Raw genomic sequence first — 24,085 nt, 5'->3', positions numbered from 1 at the left:
GAAGTAAAGGATAGCTTGCTCATTTGGATGATCTCAGTTGCTTTCCTTTCGTGGAAAAGAAAAGTTTGGCTGAGGCAGATGTTGTTAAGGAGAGAGAATACCCTTGCTTGTTTTGCTTCTAATTATTTTCTACCAATCCCATAACTGATCATTTTGACAAATCAAGATAAACTATAGAGTTAGACTTCTATGCCAAATAAGATAATGTTAGGTAATTCAGATCTTTTGGGGGTCATGTTCTGATCTGAAGGATCTTAAAAATTCAGAATAAAGCACTAAAAAGTATAATCCTGAATACCAGCATAGAGGAGAGTAGGACCTCAGTTAGATTTTTTTTTTTAGGTTTTTGCAAGGCAATGGGGTTAAGTGGTTTGCCCAAGGCCACACAGCTGGGTAATTATTAAGTGCTTGAGGTCGCATTTGAACTCAAATCCTCCTGATTCCAGGGCTGGTGCCCTATCCACTGCACCACCTAGCTGCCCCATCAGTTAGACTTTTTAAGTGCCTAATGTTTGAATTGAAACAGTGCCCAACTTGAAGTTGGAGGGAGGGTTTTTGCTTTGAAAACTCAGCTGATAAAATAAGAAGAAAATGAGTATTTGCAAGAGTCCTTCCAGGCTTTTAGCAAATAAGGTACATTGCTCCCCCCCCCCCCCCCCCCTTACAGGGGAAGGCAGGAGCTAAGCTAAGCTTAGCAAAGAAGTAATTTTCTTTCTTTCCATTCACTACCATCCCTTTCTCATTCCTCCTCCCCCCTCTCTCCCAACCTCTACCCCCACCCTACAAGTGAAACAGAGTACAATTTGATAACATGGATTACAATGTTTATCAGACTTCAGGACTGAAATGATTTGACCTTGCCCAAGTAATTGGAAGTCTGGCACAAGGCTAGTCATTCTCAGCCTTGATAATACATCACCCTCAATCATAGCATTTGGAGCGAGCAGTATTTAAACACAATAACCACATATTTAAGATACTAGGTATTTATCCAAGCAAGAATGTCTTTCAAAGAAATTTTTTAAAAAAGCTTCAGAGATGGAAGGGAGATACTCATTTTTTAAAAACTTATTTCATAGATTTTTGGTAAAATAAAACCATTGTCCCTGGAAACATTGGAATTAGTTTCATAAAGTATAGTGATGTCATGGGTATCTCCAGGTGAGAGAAATCATTCTGATTTTTATTACTTTATGGTATTCCCCACTGTAAACCCTTCCCAAATCATAACAAAAGAATATGAAGTGTTAATGTATCCAATTAACTGAACACCCTTACTTTGTAGTAAAAATACCATAAATTTGTGTTTTATAAAGAAAGTTGAGTGACAGTGCTTTAAGATGTTTCCATCTGTGGTAGGTGCCATAGTCATAGTTAATTGTTGTCTGGGGAGGAGTAATCATAACAGAGACTGACCCTCCCAGATTTGGCAAGGTTTTTTAGGTTTAGATAGTTATCTGAGGATTAAGTTAGGGACATACCGGTATGTACTGTATTTTAGAAGCTTAATTGAAGAGTTTCACAATCAGGCTAGCTATCTGGCACTGCACTGAATAAACATATCAGAAATTAGCTTTACAATGTGGCCTGTAATGCCATATGTAGCTCCTTTTCCATATTGCATGTTCTCTCTTTAGGATGAGTAGTATTATTCTGAAGCATAACAAAAGGTGAGCAAGCATTCAGATTTATTTATACCTGACAGTTTCTCCTATTTGTTGGTTTATTTTTATTGCATGTATAAGACCATTATTTTAATTTTAATTGACTAACCTGGAGGTGGTATTTTCTTAGGGAGGAGAATTTTTTTTATAAAAAAGTCTCTATAGTTGACTCTTGCAGTCTAGAAAGCTAATGAGTACATGGATAAATTGATTCTGAAAAGTTATTACTTCATTTTATCTTATATTAAGTTCTGTACAGTATGTTGTGCAAAATGAGCATTTAAACGAAATAAATTGGCAAATTGGAAGCATCAGAGTTACTATTACCAATTCACTAGAGACACTTGTATTGTCTGTTCGCAATTTGAGCCTTCCTTACTCCTTTACTTTATGGAAAAAAATCACATTTAGCACTTTGGTTCAAAACATTTATGAGTCTTCTGTAAAGTTGAGTTGTACTAAACATAAAGATAAAACTGACTCATTAGCCCAGTGAGAGAATACTTCTTAACCCCTAGCCTGCCTTATGAATAAATCCCTCAGGAGTTTTCATTATTTTCCCAAAATGCTTAAATCTAGGTGTAGGCAATTAATGCATTCGGTGGTTGTACTTTTCAAATTCTGTAATGAGCTGTTCTAGATAAATTATTTCTTGAGTGAAATAAAATATATTACAATCTCTGGGTGTTAATTACTTCACTGTGGAATAATATGATTCATTTATTTCACATTGAACTATGCCACAAACTTTTTTTGAACACCCCCTAATATTTGAAATGCTTATTTTGATATTGTGCATGTTTATATGCTTATTAAATACCTAATAAGCTAGATTCATATTTTTTGACAAATGCTGTACTATTTCAAAGAAATTAACCCTGAAATAAATGTTCCTTGTGAACATTTTTTTCCTCTGAAACTGTATTTGCATATGTATTTATTTCCTGTTGACTACTGAAATGTATTTCCCAATAATGTTTTATTACTGCTATACATAAGTAGTAGTATTATTTCCATTTATGTGACAGGCCAATGCCCCAGTAGCATTTCCTTAGCAACAAATGTTTTGTAATCTAAATACCTCATTTATAAAGAAGTGAGAAGGTAGTAAGCAAGACTGAATTTGCAACTTTTATTCGTTTTAGAATCATTTGTAGTGGGAGGGAATTTTAAAAATCAAATTTATGCTCAACAGTACTTTGATTTACCTAAATAGCTATTTTGTTCATTTTGATATTAAGGAAAGAATTGATTTAGATGATATTAAATTCTACACAGGTTTTACTTTTTTTTGACAGTGATTGTTGGTCACTGTTGGTTTTGACAGTGATGTTGATAGTAACCAATCTCCCTAAGATTGTAAATGCAATAGGTTGATCTTTGTACAACTTTGAGGCAGAAAGATAAAAAGAAAATAACTTTTATTCTTTTTTTTCATTTTCCTTTTTAATTTATAACCTCATACTGTCCAGTCTGCTCCTTCATCACTTCTTTGGGATAGTACCTTTGTTAAAGGTTCATATATACAGTATGATTTTGGTTTTTTGGTAGTTCATATGTACAGTATGATTTTAGTTTTTAGCATACACTTAAAACAGATTGATTCTCTGAAATTACCCCTTTTTCCCCCCTTGAAATGTCTTATCTCAATTTTTTGGTGATTTTTTTTTAAATGGGAATAATAGAAGGAAGAGAGGAATGGAAAGAAAGGGAAACAAAAAGTAGGCTGGTGCTAAGTGGAAAGTGGAGAAACATTTTGAGTATATTTTATTCCTAAACAAATATCTTTGGTGTATTGGGAGAGAAATAATAGAAGTGTCAGAATTTGTAAACATATTTGACAAACTATGGCAGCAAAAACTATCCTTTTTGTATTTTGGCATGAGCAATCACCCTTTTATTGGACCATTAATGCTACCTTGGAACATCATGCTGTATCCAGAGGTAATAATTTAGCAGCTGTTTATCAGGAGCTTTCATAAAACACTGAATACTATTATAACATCCAGTAACCCTAACAACAGCATTTCAGAATCTGGGCCCGTTTAAATGGGATATCAGTGAATGTACTTGTTCAGGGATGCATGACCCACATCACCTATAAATTTGATTGGAAGTTACAGTGCTGGCATAGGCTGATGGATAGCAGATTAGAACCCTGATTAACCATGTGATTTGAAGGCTAGGAATATATTGTCTAAGCAAGATTCATCAGACGCAATCAGAATTTCAAGTGGTCAGATGAAATTCAAATGTGTATTATGGATCTCCTCCCCACAGCAACCCCACCCCTCCCCTTGTGCTTTTCCTCTTTGGTTGCCTTTTTATTTTATTTCCAAAGCTGAAAAATACTTCTTTGATGAATCTGCTCCTCACCCTAAAGCTGTCTGTCTGTTATTCATCAGAAAGCAGGTCGCAGTTCAGTGAGCAGAAGAAAAGATTTTAATAGAAGCTGTGCCAAGGGCTGTAATGCATCATTTTAGGGCCCTAATTACATTACAATGACAAATATCAATGGTGACAACAGCAATAACCTACATCCTTTAATGGCTATGCTGGAAAAGGAGTTTGGGCCCTGCGCCATTAGATTAGACTCAGTTTCAAAACATAGGCCATTAGAAGTGTGTGTCCACAGTATTATTGGCCGATAACTGAAACCCAGTGGAAAGGCCTGTAAATAAATGATGCCTCCCTAAAGCTTGGTCCTGTGGGACAAAAGAGGCAAAATTAGATGACCGTGGAAGCAATGCTGTTTCCGAGGCAACTTTAGCTTTCAAAGTGAAGAATTGCCTGCTTAATTTTATGAAATCACACTTTTCCTCCTCCTGCTGCCAATTAGACTCACCATAAAAATCCATTGGTGTGGCAACTAAAATAAATTATGAAATTCTTTAAACAAAAGGAGACATTTTAAAAGAGGAAAAAGGTTCCCCTATTTTCTGTTTTGTCTAGTGTGTATGGACTCGTGTGTGGTAATAAAGAGCCTCCTTTCCTCTTTTGGAAGAAGAGGGAGAAGTCCTTGGGGCTAAAATTTGGATAGACTTGCAATAGATAAATTCCCATTTAGGGAAATAAGTTTTTTTTCCTCATCAGTTTGTATTTCTGCAGTAGGTACCTCTAGTGTTAGCCTCCTTAGAATAGAGCTCATTCTCTGGATTGTGTAGGCAAATGAAAGAATTCCATTTTCTTATGTGCCCACATATTTTTCAGCTCTCCTAGCAAGGGACTATTTTATTTATGTAAACAACATAATGAGGAAAATATGCCTGGCAGATGGTTCTGAGTATCAGAATCATCAGTTTGGTCTGCCCCAAAGTGTCTCATTATCTTTTTACTCTCTCCCCTTCCACCTCTCTACAAAAACTTAGCAACTGAATGCCTTTGAGATGTATTTTCACTAGTTTAGTAAATGCCCCTTCCTTTTCTTAGCCCACCACTGGAATTTCACCCCCAACATCAGGGTATTTCATCTACATGGTGAGTGGTTTGGTGATTCCACTGCACCTTTGGGTGATGGTTTTAAAATCCATCCTAGTGGATTGATGAGTGTTCTGTAGAGCCAGCGCTCTAAATTAATCCTGGTGGCACTCCTGCCTCTGGACTCTTGCTGCCTTCTTGACAGCCTTATATGAAAACAGGGTTGGAATGGCATTAGAGTTCCATAGTGAATGTGTTCTTGGTTGGCAGGCAAAAATTTTAAGGTACTGGCCTTTAAAAGATTACATAACTATAAGGTCAAAAAGGTTTGTGATGAAAGAAGGAAAAACTAAATTGCCCAAGTATGAGTGTCTCTGTCATTTAGATAAAGACTTAGCAAGAAAAAGAGTACTGTATCCTCCCATATAATGAGGAACTGACCCCTGGGCAGAATTTATTTTAAGGAATGCTCCAGGAGTTGTAATTGCTGTACTTCTACCTTTCAACACCTTCCTTCTGTTAAAATATAAGACCATACACCATTTCATGTCTGTATATATTGTGTACTGAGGTATGCATGTAGCATACCATATTAAAATACAAACTATTCTATGGTTTTTCAGAAAGAGAATATACTATATGTTTTTTAGCCTCATTCTAACTCTGAATTGGTTTTAATCATCCTGAACTCTGGTTTTATTACATTAAACTCCAAGTCGTCTCATAATTTGTTCCTTAAAGCTCCCAGTTAACCAGAATTTCCATAAATAAACAGCACCTTGATAATTGATTTTTCTAACAATGATCCCAAGGCACTGAAAGATAATATAATACCTGCTGGATATTAAAGAATGGATGAAGCTGAATTCAAGATAGTATGGAAAAAAAATGTCTGTGAGGTTATAGTCTGCCCTGATGGAAGCCTTCTTTGTGCTGATAGGATCAGGAATCTATTTAAGTATTAACATGGACTTTTAGCATTACAAAGATATGTGATTTTTGCAGAAAATTGGTCTCTTTTTATATTATTGGTATTGATTCTTAATTCAAATGTAAATAAGCTAAACTATTTTATTTCCTAATAATGCCCAATAAGAATGTTTACTGTTAAGAGTACAGATTCAAGTTAGTTAAGTACTACCTTTCCTGTAGATTATAGGATGGAATAGATCATATTAAAAAAAGTCTTTCTTTAGCTTTGTCATATTAGAAGGCTTTTGAAAGTAGTGACCACAAATAGAAATATATTAAATAACAAATAAAAAATTCTAAATGTATATCTTTACTATCCAAAAACTCAGTGTCCTGTGAAAATCCAAATTAGGGGGAACTTGGAGCCTAGTTTTCCATGGAAACTGATTTTTCAGGAATAAAAAATGTATAGTATGGTTCCTTGAAGATTGGCTTTTCATGATGAACACTTGCTAGTAAATTACTGTGCTCTTAAGGTGACACTGTTGTTACTGCACGCTGTTAATAGGGCTCCTCAGTCTGAGATGTTCTCTTCCTGGACTTAAAAAGAACCCCAGTTACAAGCCCATTCCACAGTTGATTGTGCCTCAATATTGTCATGTTAATATTTGGGAATCTGTAACTAACTGTTCCTCTTTTTCCTTCCTTCTCTTCTGCAGGCAGAAATTGTCAAGAGGCTGAATGCTATCTGTGCCCAAGTCATTCCCTTCTTGTCCCAAGAGGTAAGGCCCCCTCGCTCCAAAGGTGCCATTTCAGTAGTGCTGTATTGTAGAAAGGGGGCTGGGAGCTGATTTTTTTCGGGCTTCATGAATCTCATGGTGCCTGTATTTCATTTTTCTAAGGTACTGCTCTCATTCCAACTCCACCACCTTATTAAAATTCAGGGGAATATAATTTAAATGCGTTTATATAATGGAAAATGTTCTAATGTGCTAAGCGAAATTCAATTGTTAAAATGTTTTGCTGTCATGTACAATGTAGTGTTGCTAAGAATCATGGCTGTTTGTCAAAATGGCATCTAATAGGGTGGATTGAAAAATTACAAGGAAGACAGAGTTTCTTCTACACTTCTGATAATGGGCATTAATAGTTAGCAGAAGGAATATCAAATGGAGACATTTCACCTAGCATAGTTATAGTTAGCAAAGTAATACCACTTTTGGGTAATTGCTCAAAAAAATTATCACTTCATTAGGTTTTTTAATGTTTCTATTTATTTGGGAAACTCTATAGAAGACTGCTTCACTATGTTTCTCTTAAGTATCACTTTCCTAAAAATTATGCATTTGTAACAGGTACTTTAGTGCATTGCAAAAACCCTTGGAAGGTCAGAGGCATGTAAAGATATATTTTATTTTGGGTCATACTCTTGGCAACACTAATGGAGGTGACTTGTCAGTTGTGGGTGCTAAGAATCTGTTTCCAATATATAGTACCTTCTTTCCTGGTTTTCCTCTCTTATTAATTTTGGGACCAGAGCTAAGAGTGTGGGTAGCAGTTAGCATTAGCTATGCTTCCTCATAGGTTACTCTTTTTTGGGTAGAATTAGCCTTTATAGTATTAACAGCTTCAGTGCTTTGTATTACGGACTGAGAATACCTCAAGACATCTTCTTCCACCCTTCTCCCCTTTGCTTGTTCTGTCATTGCTTTTCAGGAGAGCCTGTCCATCCTTCAGTCTGCTAGAAGTCATGTGCTTTGGCATGAGCCCAGCCAATGACTGGGTGTGTCCACTATTTATCTTTACTGCTCTGAGGAAGGGAGCATTAATACAAATCACTTAAGTATTTAATGTGTGGGGCTAAATACTCTGGCAAGGTTGTCTGCAAAGAAGATTAACTTTTGATAGGGACTATAAACTTAAACTTTGGACAGGTAAAATGTCCTATCTCATATAAGGAAGTATGACAAAGATTGGCTTTGTATCCAAACCTTTAACCCTGTTTATGATCCTGAGTTCAGATACCAGCCTGCATCATCCACGGAAAAGGAAATCCTGGCTCTCTTCTTGTTACATGTGGTCACAAACCTCCTAGAAAGCATATCCCTCTGAGCTCTTCTGATCAAGATAGGCTTGTGCCGAGATCAGATGCAGCATCGCTCTATGGAAGCCTCTCCTTTATAAAGTTCTCCTCCCTGGAGAGAGGCCTAGGCCAGAGGGAAAACCCAGCTCACCCCCAGGGAATCAAGTCCTGTGACTTGAATTTTTACAGGATTCCCTGGTGTGACTCAGAGACTGTTTGCAGTTTCTTTTCTTGTTGGTTTGCTGGATCATTTGTAGGACAACTTAAGTGGTGCAATGCATAGAACATGAGCCTTGGAGTCAGGAGGATGGGAGTTTGAATCCCAGCTCAGATACTTGATACTAGCTATGTGACTTTGGGCAAGTCACATAACCCTGATTGCCCCATATCCAGGGCCATCTCCAGTCCTCCTGTTTCATATCTGGCTACTGGGGGCGGCTAGGTGGCACAGTGGATAAAGCACCGGCCCTGGAATCAGGAGTCCCTGGGTTCAAACCTTTTTTTAGGATTTTGCAAGGAAAAACAGGGTTAAGTGGCTTGCCCAAGGCCACACAGCTAGGTCATTATTAAGTGTCTGAGACCGGATTTGAACCCAGGTACTTCTGACTCCAGGGCCGGTGCTTTATCCACTGCGCCACCTAGCCACCCCATGTCTTGCAAAAACCTAAAAAAAAAATGAAAAACATATCTGGCCACTGGACCCAGCTGGCACTGGAGGAGAAATTGAGGCTGGTGACATAGCATGGTGGGGGGGGGCGTCCATGTTCATGTTTGTGTGCCTGTCATGACATCACCTCCCTGATATTGTGGTCTTCTTTGAGATCAAAGGAAAAACATCATGGATCATTTGCATAATTCTCCCTCCCCCCATTCCCTGGTTCCCCCCCTCCCCCCCATCATAGTGCTTTACTGGCCAGGATCATTCTGGGGTTACAGGAGGATAATAGTGAGGAAGCTACCTGTTGTTGAAGCTTGTTTGCCTGAGCTGTTTGGGTGAGGAGCCCCGAAGGTAAGAGATAAGTCATAGGTAGAAGAAGAGGCCCGATGATAACTGGCTGATGACATTGCCCTTAGGATGAAATGAGCCTTTACAGGTGTTGAGACCTTCTGTTTTGCTGTTGTGGGGAGTGAAAAATGGTACATTTTTAAAATAATTGCCTATATTCTCATTATGTGCTTGGAAATCTTGTGGGCACAGTTCTTGATTCATATCTGTCCAGTCAGTTTAACAACTTGATTTTTTTCCCCCCTCTTTTTTTTAACCTGTGTTATCTGTCATGTGTACTTTTGCTTCTTTCAGATCAGGGTGTTTCTCCTGTTGGTGTCTGAACATTTTCTACCTTATGTTTCTCTTTTTCTGCTTTGTGTGTGCATCATACTCCCACTTCTTCCCTGAGGCCAGATGGACCATAATCTGGAAGGAGGGGAGGAGGCAGGTTATTAGAGAAAGATGAATTCTATTTCCTGTCTCTTCAGAGGCATGGAAAATCACTCTTGCATGGCTGCTATCCGCACGCAGTGCCAGGACTGAAGGCCCTTAATCTGATCTTTTAACACAACCACTGTGTGATATTCTTAACTGCCAAATGGCAGGTGTGCCATGATAAATTATTTAAAATGTGTTCATTTAGAAATTAAACCAATACCAATATTATTGAAAAAAGAAATCCAGTCAGCTTTTATCATCCTATCAATATGTGCATTAGTCTTCTGAGATTTCATAATTTATTAATCCATGAATTCTTTAATCTCAGGGATGTTCTTTTAATCATTGTATACTACTAAGAGTTCATTCTATCATCACATAGATATAATTTGTTGATAGGAAGGAACTAAATGACCAAATATACATTTTTGTAATATCTTTACAAGAACTATTTATGTCCTGCCATAAACATATGACATGTCTGTATAAAGAAATAATATAGCTCTCTCTAAATTTCTGCAAAGTATAAGGATTAATTCACCATGTTTTCCTTCTAGACTTGAAGAAAAAGCAATACTGGGTAACTTATAAGTATCTTTTCAACCTCTTGATTGTATTTTAGGAAAATAGATTTTGTAACTGTAGAACAAAAGCCTTTCATGTGAATATGCATTAATGACAAGAATAATATTCATTTATTACATTTCACTAAATAGTCCTAATCATAGTTGATGTTTATATTGCATTTTAAGGTTTGCAGTGTGTTTTCTTTATAGCAACTATACCAGAGTTCACATTTTCTAAAGGCAATGGCTATGTGTGTGTGTGTGTGTGTGTGTGTGTGTGTGTGTGTGTTTGTGTATTTATTTGATAATACTGTAAAAATTTTTTGATTTTTTTTTTTTTTTTTTTTTTAAAGTTGTGAGTCCATGAGAGCTGTAATTTTCAGGGTTTTTAAAGCTCCATTCCCTTTTATGCCTTAATGCCTGGACTTTATTTTAGTTTTGTTAAGTTTTGTTTGTAGGTTTTTTTTGGCGGGGTTTGCAAGGCAGTGTGTTAAGTGACTTGTTCAAGGTCACAAACTAAGTATATATTAAGTGATTTGAACTCAGGTCCTTCTGACTCCAGGACCATTGTGCCACCTAGCTGCCCTTGCACCTTATGTTTTAAAACAATCTTGTTAAGATACTACTAAGGACAAAGTTGAAAAAAAATCTACTTTTTTTCTTCTAGGAAATTTCTAGTATTTAAAAAATAAACTTTAGCCCTCTGTCTCCTTTCCCAGTCTCCTCTTCATTCTTATTGCTGGTTTCATTTGGGGGAGACAGGGAAGATTCTCTGCCACAGGAAGCAACATGCTACCTTTTTTCTGCCAGGGACTCTGCTCAGTGGTGCCTCCTTCAGGTTCCAGACTAGGATTTCAGGGAAGAGAGAGAGAGAGAGAGAGAGAGAGAGAGTCAGTCCCATTCTCAGTCTAACTGCCCATCATAGTTCATTGATAGTAAGCAGACTGGCCTATGATAAATACAAAAGGATACAAAAAAAAAAGTCATGTCCATTCCCAACACGACAACACGACCACCTGGGGTCTTGGCTTCATTCTAAATCCAAAAGATAGGACTATATGCATTCTTGTTCCAGGAGAGACCATCTCTTTCTAGAACTGCAGGCTTAGTCTAAATGGCCTCAAGACATCAGATTTAACATTGCTTTATATTGAGAGATAGACAAAGAAAAGTTGGCACATGTCCAAAGGTATCCTCAGTCTTGTAGCTAAGGATTTCTTATACTTATCTAAATATTCCAAATACACAGGAAGAAGAAAGCACCTTTGGGTGATACAAGCTCTTGAGTGCCTAGTGACTGCATTTTGTGCAGTAGGTATATTCATTGGGCATACTCAGTAGGCATATTTAACTGCTGCTGCGGAATCTTGCTGCTTTCCTTCTACCCTCCATGGAAAGAGGGTATTGAGGCTCCCCCCCCCTCAATCATAGCTCCTACTACTTATTGCATGCCAACATCCCTAAACCTCATATCTTTTACAAAGAGAAGAGGTTTCCCTCACTTAATGTTTTCCCCTTCTTAGCTGATAGTAGCATACCAAACTCTTAGGTATTGAAATGAAATTATTTCTGTTAAGCCCTTTAAGAGGCTACACAGGTATCTCAGAGGAACCTCATTCTAGTCCCTTGCCAGAAAAAGAACATTGGCCTTTCCCTTGACTTCTCTTCTTCCAAAAAGTCTTCTATCTTTACTCCTAGATATTGTTTTAGGGCAAGTTTTTTAGTGTTGTAATTGATTGTCCAGAGGCCCTCTATGATTATGGAGATTCTGCTTCTCTGGACTTCATTGTGGTCTATGGAATTCTGGTCCTAGACAGGGAATTCATTTCTGTTACTCACTTAATTTATTTCAGGGGAAAGTATTCAGTTTCCTTTCTCCTCTCATCCCCAAACAAAAATTAACTCCCCCAATATATAAGAGATTACACTTTTTTCTTCCTGAACATCAATGCAAACCTCTCTAGTTTCAGGACTTTAAAAGTCTGCATTCTCTTGATATCATTGGGATCTCCTCAACTTTTGGCCTAATACACCTTGTTCTTCTCCATGCTGTTTGGATTATAGACAATGACTAGAGTATTTCTTTGCAAATGATTTCTCTAGATCAATGATTCTTAACCTTATTCATCCTTTCATTTTTATCATAAAACCTTTTGATAGTCTAATGAAGTCTATAGATGCCTTCTCAGAATTTTGTTTAAGTTGCATTAGATGCAATACATAGCATCTCAAAAGAAACATTATTTTGAATTACATTTGTCAAAATATTTTTAAAAAAGTTCATGGCTTCCAGATTGAGGGGCCCTGCTCCAGATTAATTTGCCATTTAGTGCTTACCTTATGCTCTTTGTTAGATCTGCCATTATTAGGTGTACTAGTTGACTAGCATGACATTTAAAGGCTGATAGAATTTAAACACATTTATCATCTCCATAATTAAAGATACAGTTTCTTATCCCTGAGAAGTACTGGCTCTACTTGGGCTTCTCCTTGTTGGAAGTGGTTTACTGGAATTATGGGTTTTCACTATAATTGTTAATAAGAATTCAAAGGATTATCAAAATCTTAACATAAAATATAAAGTCTATTTCATAATAGAATTTTAGAACCATAGGGAGTAAGTTGGGTAAAATAGGATCCTCAGGACTAATTAAGCTCTTTGCCAAGGTTCCCTTTTTGTGTCATGGATTCCTTTGGTATTCTGGAGAAGTTACTAATAAATAATTTCTCAGAATATTTTTTTTAAGTATAGAGAATAAAGTAGGATTGATTACAAAGGAAACCTATTACACTGGTATGCAATTATCAAAATATCTGTTTTTTTTAAGTTCACAGATTCCAGGTTAAGAACTCTTCCCTGTTTGATGCCATATTCTTTGGGGATAGATCCTAAAACTGACCCTTTCTTTAATCTTTCTTTGGAAGAATATGGTTTGCTTGTGCTGTACATCCTCCTTCACCTATGATTTAAATAAAAAGGGGAGGCATAAGGATTCTTGTGGACCATATATTGACTTAATTTTAAAATCTAATATTTGAAAGTCAACCTACTTATGAACTAAAAAATAAATTGGCAAATTCTACTTCCTACTCTTTCAACCGTTGCTAATTCACCCATAGTAATAACCAGGAAGCTAGACTTAAAGGACACAGGAATTCAAGATTTTAGTCTGATAGAACCTACCTCACAAGGAACAGAAACCTTGAAAACAATTTTTTTTCTCTTTAAATGCACAAACTATATTGGAAAATAATTAATTTGCATCAGGTAACTTATTAACTTGTAGTAACTTAATGGAATTTAGCCATATTATTTATTATCCACAGAATTTATAATTTGGGTATAGGCTATATTGTCTTTGTTATTTAATGAGGCCAAGACTCTGGTCTCAGAAGTCCTGTGATCTAGGACATTTGGCAGTATTTGCTGATGAGTTGCATTTAAACACTTCCAATTTGTATTTCTTAGCATAAGCAGACTATGCTGTCATTAAGATTATATCTTTGTCCCACTATGATTCTCTTGGGAACCTTAGCCAACCTTCTGGATATTTAGAAAACACATTTTCAGTATGACTTGGGAGGGGGAACCCCAGCTATTTGAACATGCAAGGGGTTCCAAGAGTCATGTCATGAGTGGCACAATGGATAGAGGACTCATCTTCCTGAGTTCAAATTCAGCCTCAGACATGTGACCCTAGGAATTCATTTAAATCTTTTTGCCTCAGTTTCCTTATCTGTCAAATGAAAAAGAAATGACAAACCACTCCAGTATCTTTGCCAACAAAACCCCGGGGTGAGGAAGAGTTGTACACAACTAAAATGAATGAACAAAAACTTTAAAACTACTAGAGTTTAAAACTGCACCAAGATTTGTGGAGACTCCTTTATAATATCATTGTTACTCCTAGGAAGTAGATTTTCCTCTAACTTATTTATTTCTTATCTCAGGGAAATCTGGGAAACTGAAACTGACAGACAAATAGTCAACAAGTATTAATTTGACACTTGCCAAGCATTTTATCTAAACTCTTTGAAAGCCTCCTAATAATAATTGTTTGTATTTTACTTATGAGGAAATTGAATTTCATAAGGGTTAATGTGACTTGTTGCATTGTGAGAATAATTGTTGGTAGGCGCAATCTGAACTCGGTTCTTTCTGACACCCAAGTGTAGCACTCATTTTATCTCAGTTGTAATTGAACAACACAGGTCAGAATTGATAAAGAATGGAAAGTGGTTTGGAGGTGCTGTAATAGCTCTACATTTCAACCCAGTGTATAAGAATTCACTCTAGATCTAAGTTAGTCATAGTTCAATAGAGATTGAGGAAATAATCTTATAATATTGCACATTATTGTTATATGCATTTGTGTCTGAGAATTTTTGTTTTTGTTTGGTTTTATTTAAGGCAATAGAGAATAGGGTTAAGTGACATGTATTAAGCCCCTGAGGTTGGATTTGAACTCAGGTCCTCCTGACTCCAAGGCCATTTCTCTATCCACTGTGCCACATAGCTCCCCCTTGTTTCCCCTTTCTTTCACTTTTGTCCCACCATTGAGAAACAAACATGCATACACACACACACACACACACACACACACACACACACAATCAAGCAAAACAAATTCACACATTGGCTATGTTTAAAAAACAGTGCTGCATTATTTATCCTCCAGAATTGTGGCTAGTTATTGTGTAGATTAGAATTCTTAAGTCTTTCAAAATTGTTTCAGTGTTCTTGTTATTATATAAATTGTTCTTCTGGTTCTGCTTCATTCTGCATCAGTTCTTACAAATCTTACCAGGTTTCTCTGAAACCTCATCCCCCCCCCGCCCCCCCCATCTTATCCACAATAGTGTTCCATTACAATGAGATGAGTGTGGAAAGCATTCCAGGTATTCTAGGTATAGAGGTCAGCCAAGGACAAGTTTTGGAGTAGGGAGATGTAGTGTTTAGTGGGAGGAACAACAGATAGGCCAGTAGAGCTAGATTTCAGAGTACTTGAAAGGAGGAGGTAAGGTAGAATACTGGGAAGATAGTAAGAAGCCAGTTTGTGAAGGTCTTCAAAAGCCAAAGAATTTCATATTTGATCCTGGAGGTAATGTAATAGGAAGCCACTTGAATTAAGTGGGAATGAGTCGGGGTTGGACTGGAATATAGAGTGATTTGATGTTTAGAGACTCATTTCAGGTGTGAGGTGATGAGAGAGTGCACCAAAGTGACAGTAGTTAACAAGTATAGAGAAGAGGATGTATAGAAGAGATGTTCTAAAGGTAGAAAGGATAAGAAGGGGAGAAAATTCCAGGCTTTTATCAAATGTACAAATTTAGCCTTGGCTAGAAATAAGAATTTTAGTATGGCATCATTTTTCTTTTCTAAATAAAGGTAATCGTGTCTTTCTCTAGACTTCTTCCATTTGGTAATGTGACTATTTCTTTGTTGAAACTGAAGAAAAGTCATTAACTATGCAGTAGCTAGCTCTTACATGTATATAATTATATGGTAGTGTATTGAAAGGAAGTGACATAGGGGATGGAATTCTGGATTTGAGTCATCTTTAACTGTGACCTCTAGCTGTATGACCATGAGCAAATCACTTAACCTTAATGGGCCTTAGTTTCTTTATCTGAAAAATGCTTCAAGAAATTATTCTAAGGCAAGCTCTATAGAAATGTCAGCTCTTTTTTAGTTAGTCCTTTTAGATATGGTACCTTTTGTTTTGAACATAATACATTTGTTTCCTCCTTAACATAATGGATGATGAATTTTTTGTGGTTTATTAAATACCATTGCCTCCTAAAACACTATTTATTTGAGTATCTAGGTTAATACAGTATCAAATTACCGTGTACCACATTTTGAATGTGCAGTATAATTGCAAAATAGAAACTAAAAAATGTTATCAGCAGCTTTTACATTGTGCTTTAGGGGGAAAATGTACAAAGTACAGTGGTCTGATGCACTAGTAGAAGCACAGTTGCCTTTGAATAGCACCAGGTTAACTCTACTCTTGTTAACTTTATAAGTTTTTGTGATAACCAACACATTTTGATGAATGAGCTCTTGGTTAAAATTACTAGAGATCTCCCTTGATGAGTATGCATTGTATCACCAACACCTGTGATCTTCATATTACATTTATTTATTTATAGGTTTTTGCAAGGCAAATGGGGTTAAGTGACTTGTGCAAGGCCACACAGCTAGGTAATTATTAAGTGTCTGGGACTGGATTTGAACTCAGGTACTCCTGACTCCAGGGCCGGTGCTCTATCCACTGTGCCACCTAGCCGCCCCCATATTACATTTATTAAGGACCAGCATCTTTTATTAAGGATCACATAGCACATAAATATTAGACTTTTATAGGTCACTGTGTTATTTTATGATATTGCACTTAAGAGTAGTCTTAAAATGTGTAATGCAGAAATGCACATGAGAATGGGGTCTTCTGTGGGTTTGCCTCTATTTTCCATCTTCATCTTTTTTTTTTAAAGAAAGTTCTGGAATTTAATTTGTGCCAAAAAGCCTTTGGATTAATCACTAGTTTTAAGACGTGTCCCCATCCTCCCCTTCCAAAAAAAAATCAGTTGGTATATTTTTTATCATTGAATTGATACATTAATGATATGTTTGGTGGTATTGTAACATGATCTTGGCCAAAGCAGTTGAAGAATTTCTGAATGGTCAGATCAACCAATCAGCAGACATTTATTCAATTCTTACTATGCACTGTTCCATCTGTCTTAGTCTTCTGGTTATCTCAGAGAAGAGGTAATACTGGGTGGTAACGTTCAAAGGCAGAGATGATAGATAACCTGTGTCTTTGAATTCAAGAGGTACGGGCTGTATTGCTTATTTACTGATCTCATTAGTAATAAGATTATTATTGATAAAGATATTGATAAGGTTCTTTCACTTTTGAAGAGGTCATGAGGAGAGAATGAATATTTGTGTCCCCTTTGGCAAATTAAGACTGAGGATAGAAATTAGTCAACAATACTCTGTGAACACTTCCTGTGTGTACTTGGCCATGTGTTAGGTCCTACAGGGTGTTATAAAGGAAGTGAAGGTACATCTCATATATGGTTCCCCTGGAACCATGTCCACATTTATGGAATGTCTTTATGGTTTGGATAAATCAGATTTTCAAAAGTTAGTCTTTCTTTAGATGAAAATTCCTTTATGATATAAATTTATTTCTCATTGGATGATGTGGGGAAAAATTTTTGATTCTGAATCTTTTTTCTTGATGATGTCAATTGTAACATAGCTTATAAATAGGAGAGAGTTTTAAATAGAGCCTTTCAGATATTCCCTTTTCTCAGATATGCTCTTTTAGAATTGATTAATTAGATCCAATAATAACAGCTAACCAGAACCTATGTAGAAATTCCTTTCTTGGATTGATGCCATGAAGTGAGGCAAGGAGGTTTCCTGTTAGTTGTTCCCTAGAAAAGACACCTCTTGCTTGCCTTGTGTTGGTAAAGACTGAAGAGGTCAGACTTCTGGCCCTAAGGAAGTTGTTTTTACTTATGAGTGAACAGTTCACACCTCTCTTGCTGGTCTCAGTGACATTTCCCCAGGCAGAGACTTAACATGGAATTCTTGACTGTTATTTCTTTACCTTTAATACTTTGCTAGTTTTGTCTGTGTCTTCTTAGTAAACCGCAGGTGACATAGTTTATATCTACCTATCTTTGTATATCTTTATATATATATATATATGTATATATATACATATATATATGTATATATATATACATATATATATGTATATATATACATATATATATATATGTGTGTGTGTGGTTCTGTGTTTATATGTGTGTGTGTATATGTTAGATTTTTAAGGAAAAAATAAGTTCAAAGTATTTGCTTTTTCCTTGCAGGATAAAGATATCTGTCATTGTAAATGAATATAATTTGCCTTTGAATTGTATAAATGGAACAATCATTTTGCATAGTCACCAAGCCCTTCTAATTAGGAACTCTTTAAGTTTTCTTGACCAGTGATAGGTATTAGCTTGGGAGGAAGTATGTCATTCACTGAATTCACTTTTGTTTTTTTCCTAGAGATTTTCATATTTCAGCTTTTAACTAACAGCAAATTCCTGACCTATTTTTATTTTTACAAACAGCAATAGTTCTATCAACAGTTACTCAATAGTTATTTGTTAAGTGCCTACTGTGTGCCAAGCACTAAATGGAGTATAGATGTGTTTATGGAGGGAACAAAAAGTGGAAAGTAAATCTCCTGTGTTAGAAATCCTGTGCTCCATCATAATCACTAATAAATATTTACTGAGTGCCTGCTCTGCAGAATATTCCTGACTGGATGAGGTTTGCAAATTTTAGGAGAATTAGACTGTTGGTAATGGGCTGGCTAAGATAGTTATACCTTCCTTTCAGAGAAAAAATAAGTTGGGTGACTTCTGGATTACTATACACATTTTTATTATAAAGGTTCTCTTCTCTCACACCTATTATATCTGTTCAGTTGTCAGGGTCTGTTGATTCTAGTTCTTGCAATATTTCATCTTCCTCCCTAGATGTACTGTCACCTCCTTCTTTTAGGTCCTTATTATCTTTCACCTAGATCATTGTATTCTCTTATTGATGTCTCTGCCTCCAGACTCTCCCCTCTCCAGTCTCTTTACATAGTTGCAGAGGTTTGAAATCTCCAGTGGTTTACTAGTCTTTGTTAGACAATAGAGCTCAGACCCTCTGCTCTGACGCCAATCCTCATTTCCATCTTTTTTTTATTCAACTCTTTCATATGACTAGTTTACAAATTTCTTTTTTTCCTTTTCTGCATCATTTGCATTGCTATCTACCATACTTGGGTTGCAGTCTATTTACATTGTTTACTGAAATGCTTCAAGCTCAGATTCCGATACTATTTCTTCCTCCACTGAACCTTCTGCCAGTTTCTTAGCTATCTCTTACCCTGCTTATTTATTTCGTAGAATCCTTTACTTAGCCTCTGTTTAATATGATACTTATTTCTATATATGTCTTATGTCCCTTATCATTAAATTGCAAGTTCCTTGAAGGCAAGTACTTGAAGCATCCGTGTCACTAGTTCTTACCATGACTTGAACCAAATAGGTACTTAACAATGACTGAATTTAACAGTTTTGTTTAGTGTTTGATTCTCTTAACTTATGGACCAGCTCTCTTTCCCCATTCTGTGCTTGTAGAATTAACCCTAAACCTCAATTGCCCTGCATTAATGATGGAAGAATTTAGAGAGGAGAGGAAATAAATGAATCCTAAGCTCTCTCTGTCCTTTTCCTTTGGGCTCTCTGCTATTTGCTTTGTTTAGTCCTTCTGGTAGCAGTGGGATAGAAGCTCCTAGCACCTCAGCTCCCACATTGAAAGTTTTTAAGTGCTCCTTGAATTGCCTTAGGTCCATCATTTTATTGGTCACTTAACCTTTCATGTCTAAATTCTTTATCCCGCTGAGGATGTGGGCATCATGGTCTCCTTCAGGGCATAAAATAAACCAATCGACTCACAAAAGATGGGCATATTGGGTTTCTCTCAGAAGTTCCTATCTGAGGTCCCTCTTTTCACCCTGACTTTGTTTGGGCTATGGCTATCTGCCCTCAGTTGCGTTTTCCTCTATTGTACTGGGTAGAAAGTCAAACAGACTGAGCCAACTGAATAGGAAGAAATGGTACCCTGTGCTTCACAGACTGTTCTTTGAGTAGACCCATCAGTGGCTTTGAGGTTAAACTTGGATAAAGAAGCCTGTGAGAGAGGAAAGAAGTGGATGGTAAAGTGGGAATAGAGAAACATGTGGAGGAGGAATAAGTGGGAAGGGACCAACCCAATAATTTTATTAGGAGATAATCTTAGTGGTTTTTTTTTTGTAAGACCATGGGGTTAAGTGACATGCCCAGAGTCTCACATCTAGGTAGTTATTAAGTGTCTGAGGCCAGATTTTGAACTCAGATCCTTTTGACTCTAGAGCTGGGGCTCTATCCATTTGCCACCTAACTGCTGCAAAATAATCTTGCTTTTAATGAAAAAAAAAACAAAGAAATTCCTTATTCTGCATTAGAGAATTGTTATATTTTAACTCAAAAGGAACTTAATTGGCTATGGACAATCCATGAATAGGAAATAGTGGGGAAAAAATATTTCCATGTATAAATTTATGTAAACCTTTCAAAGTACTTTTTATTTAGCCACAGGTTTTTTCCCCCCCTTCTTACAATGAACTTGTCTGTCTTCTTCCTGGCTTGAATTGAGATTTTTATTCTTCATTCCTCACAACTCTAGTCATTGGTGGAATGTTATTTTGTGTGTAAGTTATCACTCTTAAGTGTGTTTTCTCTCCTGTTTAGAATATAAGGTAGACTTATTGTCTACCTTGAAAGCTTATATTGGCAGAACTCCAGTAACAGAGCAAATTTTACAGATGAGTATTTATAGTAAAACAGGTTGTAGGAAGATTGATGTCTTGGAGAGAGATTGGGCCAGATGACTTTCGAGATCTTTCCAGCTCTGGCATATGATGTTATGTTTTGTGAGTAGTGGTTGTAAATAGTCAATGATGAAGGAAATTCTCTTTACACAGGCCCAGTTTAGGTTGTATTACTTTAGCCTATATTTGCCTTCATCAAGAAGTGAATGTAAGACTTCCATTGTTAATTTAATTGAATTAACTTGCAAACTTTTTTAAAAGCTGCATCCGACCACACTTTATGATTTATACCATTGCTCTTCCTATGGTACCATATAGGTGCCATAGTTGAGTAAAATCCAAGTAGGCTGAGGCACTGGTTTTCCTTTCCTTGGTTTTTTTTTTTTTTTGGTTTGTTTTTTAGTTTTTTGCAAGGCAATGGGGCTAAGTGGCTTGCCCAAGGCCACACAGCTAGGTAATTATTAAGTGTCTGAGGTCGGATTTGAACTCAGGTACTCCTGACTCCAGGGCCGGTGCTCTATCCACTGTGCCACCTAGCTTGCCCCCCTTTCCTTGGTTTTGAGAAGCAGAACCCATAGAGTTCTTTCTTTCTCTGTGCTTCATGGCAGATGTGGTCTTTCTATTGATGTGCTTTCATTGCCATTTACTATCTCTATATTTCAGATCACCTTTGATGAATATTTGGTATAAAATTGGAATGACATGGTAAAATGGTATTTTTTAAAACAACTTTTTTTAGCTTTTAGATTCATGTATAATATTTCTTGTTTCAAGGTAGGACAACTGCGTCTTCATATAAACTTGATCCTTAATCCTCTATCTTCTGTTTCTTAGTTGTTTTAATTGTGTGATGTTTTTTCCCCTCAGAGAAACATTTACTTTGCTCTATGTTGGCACTGATTTCATTAGGAAATATGTGAATTGTGTAAAATAAAGAAGTGATAGTTGGTTGTTTTAGTCTTCAGAATTGCTTTCTTAAAATATTGATATGAACAGAAGATTGCTACATTAAAAATACATGTGTCAAATATAGATTCAAGATTAAGATTTTTAATTTTACTCAGATAGAGTATGTTGAGTTTTCCAGTAAGGGACTACTAGTGCTAGTGACTATGCTGTGGCATTGATTCTGACCACTTGAAGTATATGCTAAGGCAGCGTCACTGACCAGTTCTATCAGAGTCAACTCTGCATCTAGTAATAATGGCTTTTAGAAGAACAAACTAAATTTGGAGAATTGTTATCAACAGAAATTGGCTAACATCTGTTATCCTTTATCATCTGATAATAGTTTTTGACCATAGTAAGTCATGTAGCTATCTAATAATGTGTGGGGCTTGTGATCTTTATAAATTGAGAGAATTCTGGTGAAAACACAGGTGTTAAATTGAAGAATGAGTTTTGGAACAGTTGTGGTTGTGCATATACTTTTTTCTTAAGGTGAATGGTCTCTGTAGGTAAGTTGACTGAATGTACATATATACATATATGTATATATACATACATATTTAATTTAGTGGAATTATGGGCAGGAGTCTAGAAGGGGGAAAGTTTTGCATCAGAATAATTGATGGATTATGTGCATTGTTTAGATTTAAGTATATGTGGTAGCTATTCAACTTGAAAAAAATAATTGAAGTTGGCTACTTGCCTAATTGATTTCTGAAAGTTTCAGCCTAGAATTCTATATAACTTGCCTGTTAGATAACAAGAAAATGACTATCTTCTCAGGATGATGACAGTATGCTAAACTATAATTAGGACTTCTATTAGTAAAATAACTAAAACCTTAATATTCTGTTCTTGGGATTCATAGTTTGACATCACTATATAGGTAAAACTCTAAATAACAGTCCTTTTCCTACTTTATTAAACTTATTTGAATAGACTCCATATATGCCTTATTCCAAGTATATAAGTATATATTACAACTTTATAATATATTTAAAAAGCAGTATATCATTGTACATATTAATTTGAAATGTGTTTTACATTTTAGAGCAATTGTTGATGCAAACTTAACTCTCTCTGTCTCTATATATATATATCAATTGTCTCCCTTGCTATAAAGATTTTTATGCTACTGAATTTTGCCACCTCTATGCCACATCTATAAAACTTGACTTGAGTTCTTGCTCAGTGTAGTTTATAAGACCCCCCCTCCCCCTTTGCAGGATCAGGGACAAAGGAATTTTCTTATGCTACCTGGCACTAATATCATTTGGGAAAATTTTTGTTAGTTATTTTTTATGAAAAAAATCACTTTAGTATTAGTAAATTTTCAACTTTTTAAACAATATTTAAATTAAATTCAGCATTACTCTGAAATGTATAAGCCACACTGTCACAAACTATTCATATCTCTTTTAAATATGAAAAACCACATAATAAAATGAACATTTTCAAAAGTAATGTGATTTTTCATTTCTGTGCATCCTTACAACATATACTCTTACAGACATTGAGAAGGACATTTCTCCTCAAAAATTCCTCTAGAAAATATGTACTAAAAAGTTTATTTTTTTAAAATGGAATTCCATCCTGATTTTAGGGGAATAGACAGTTTTTTTACTTTTCTGTAAATCATATACATTCTTGTCCAAAACACACCTGATTATTAAGTTCTATTAATATGAAACACAATTTGTTTTTGGGGAAAGGAAGAACATATTACAGTTCTTATAAGAGAAATACTCAGTATTTTTCTTATCAACTTTTTGGACACATAGAAACTCACATACATAAACACACTTCTCCATGTGTGCATATTTTGGAAACTAAGGGACTCCTCATTTTGAGTCCTGCATGTGACTGAAGTTAGAAAACATCATAGGAAAAAAAAGCTGTACTTGACTGAATAGAAAACAAATAATTTTATTCTGTTTCTGATCTTCATTTATAGCACCAGCAACAAGTGGTGCAGGCTGTGGAACGTGCCAAGCAAGTGACCATGGCAGAACTGAACGCAATCATTGGGGTATGTGGTCTTTCTGTTTTAGCTCTAATAGTGTTTGTAATTAGCTCTTATTTTCAATTTGGTTCCATTAGATGGGCAAAAGTGTTGGACAAGAAAGTGAAATTAAGTAGTTTGACTTAAACCTCATAAATTTGATGGCTATATCAGAAATTTTTGATCACATTCTCACCAATGAAGTGAATAGAGTAAATGTCTAGTTTTATTCTTTTCCTCCCCAAGAACAGATTCCTTTTCTTAGGAACCTTACTTATTTCATGTGTAAAGTCAGTTTTTCTAACCAACACACAGGAAGAATTTGAATTATAATATTGTTAAATTGATCTGCACACACGTGTTTTGTGTGTGTGTATGCATATTTTTAGGTCAGTATAGAGCATATGTATATTTATATATGTATTTTACTTTGAAAACACTGTTTCACTTTTGGTGAATTTTTCAAATAGGTATTAACTTTTAATACTCTTCTCCCCCAATTATGTTTCTCCCCCCCCCCCAAGATGTGGAAAAAAATGTCTCCCTGTTTTTTTTTGTTGTTGTTGTTTTGTTTTAGGTTTTTTGCAAGGTAAATGGGGTTAAGTGGCTTGCCCAAGGCCACATAGCTAGG

The 24,085-nt window shown here is 35.9% G+C and overlaps 1 protein-coding gene across 10 annotated transcripts in view; it reads left to right on the top strand.

The window, feature by feature from the left end:
- The window catches only part of LOC141495403 (transducin-like enhancer protein 4), a 165,105-nt gene that overhangs the window by 31,992 nt on the left and 109,028 nt on the right, over positions 1-24,085 (top strand). For 7 of the 10 annotated variants that reach the window (XR_012470761.1, XM_074196690.1, XM_074196695.1 and 4 more), the window contains 2 exons: positions 6,713-6,775; positions 23,407-23,481. Coding sequence is in view for 9 of the 10 variants with exons in the window: in XM_074196690.1 (XP_074052791.1) it covers positions 6,713-6,775; positions 23,407-23,481 (138 nt within the window). In the remaining variant the exon portion in view is untranslated. Of the gene's footprint in view, positions 1-671; positions 3,609-6,712; positions 6,776-23,406; positions 23,482-24,085 lie in introns of those variants that run through there. The other 3 variants (XM_074196692.1, XM_074196693.1, XM_074196694.1) reach the window with 2 other exon arrangements.

The sequence above is a fragment of the Macrotis lagotis genome, chromosome 8, assembly GCF_037893015.1.
Source record: "Macrotis lagotis isolate mMagLag1 chromosome 8, bilby.v1.9.chrom.fasta, whole genome shotgun sequence".
In the NCBI taxonomy this organism is placed as follows: domain Eukaryota; kingdom Metazoa; phylum Chordata; class Mammalia; order Peramelemorphia; family Peramelidae; genus Macrotis; species Macrotis lagotis.
The sequence above is the reverse complement of the archived record's forward strand: the minus strand, read 5'-3'. Positions and strand labels throughout refer to the sequence as shown.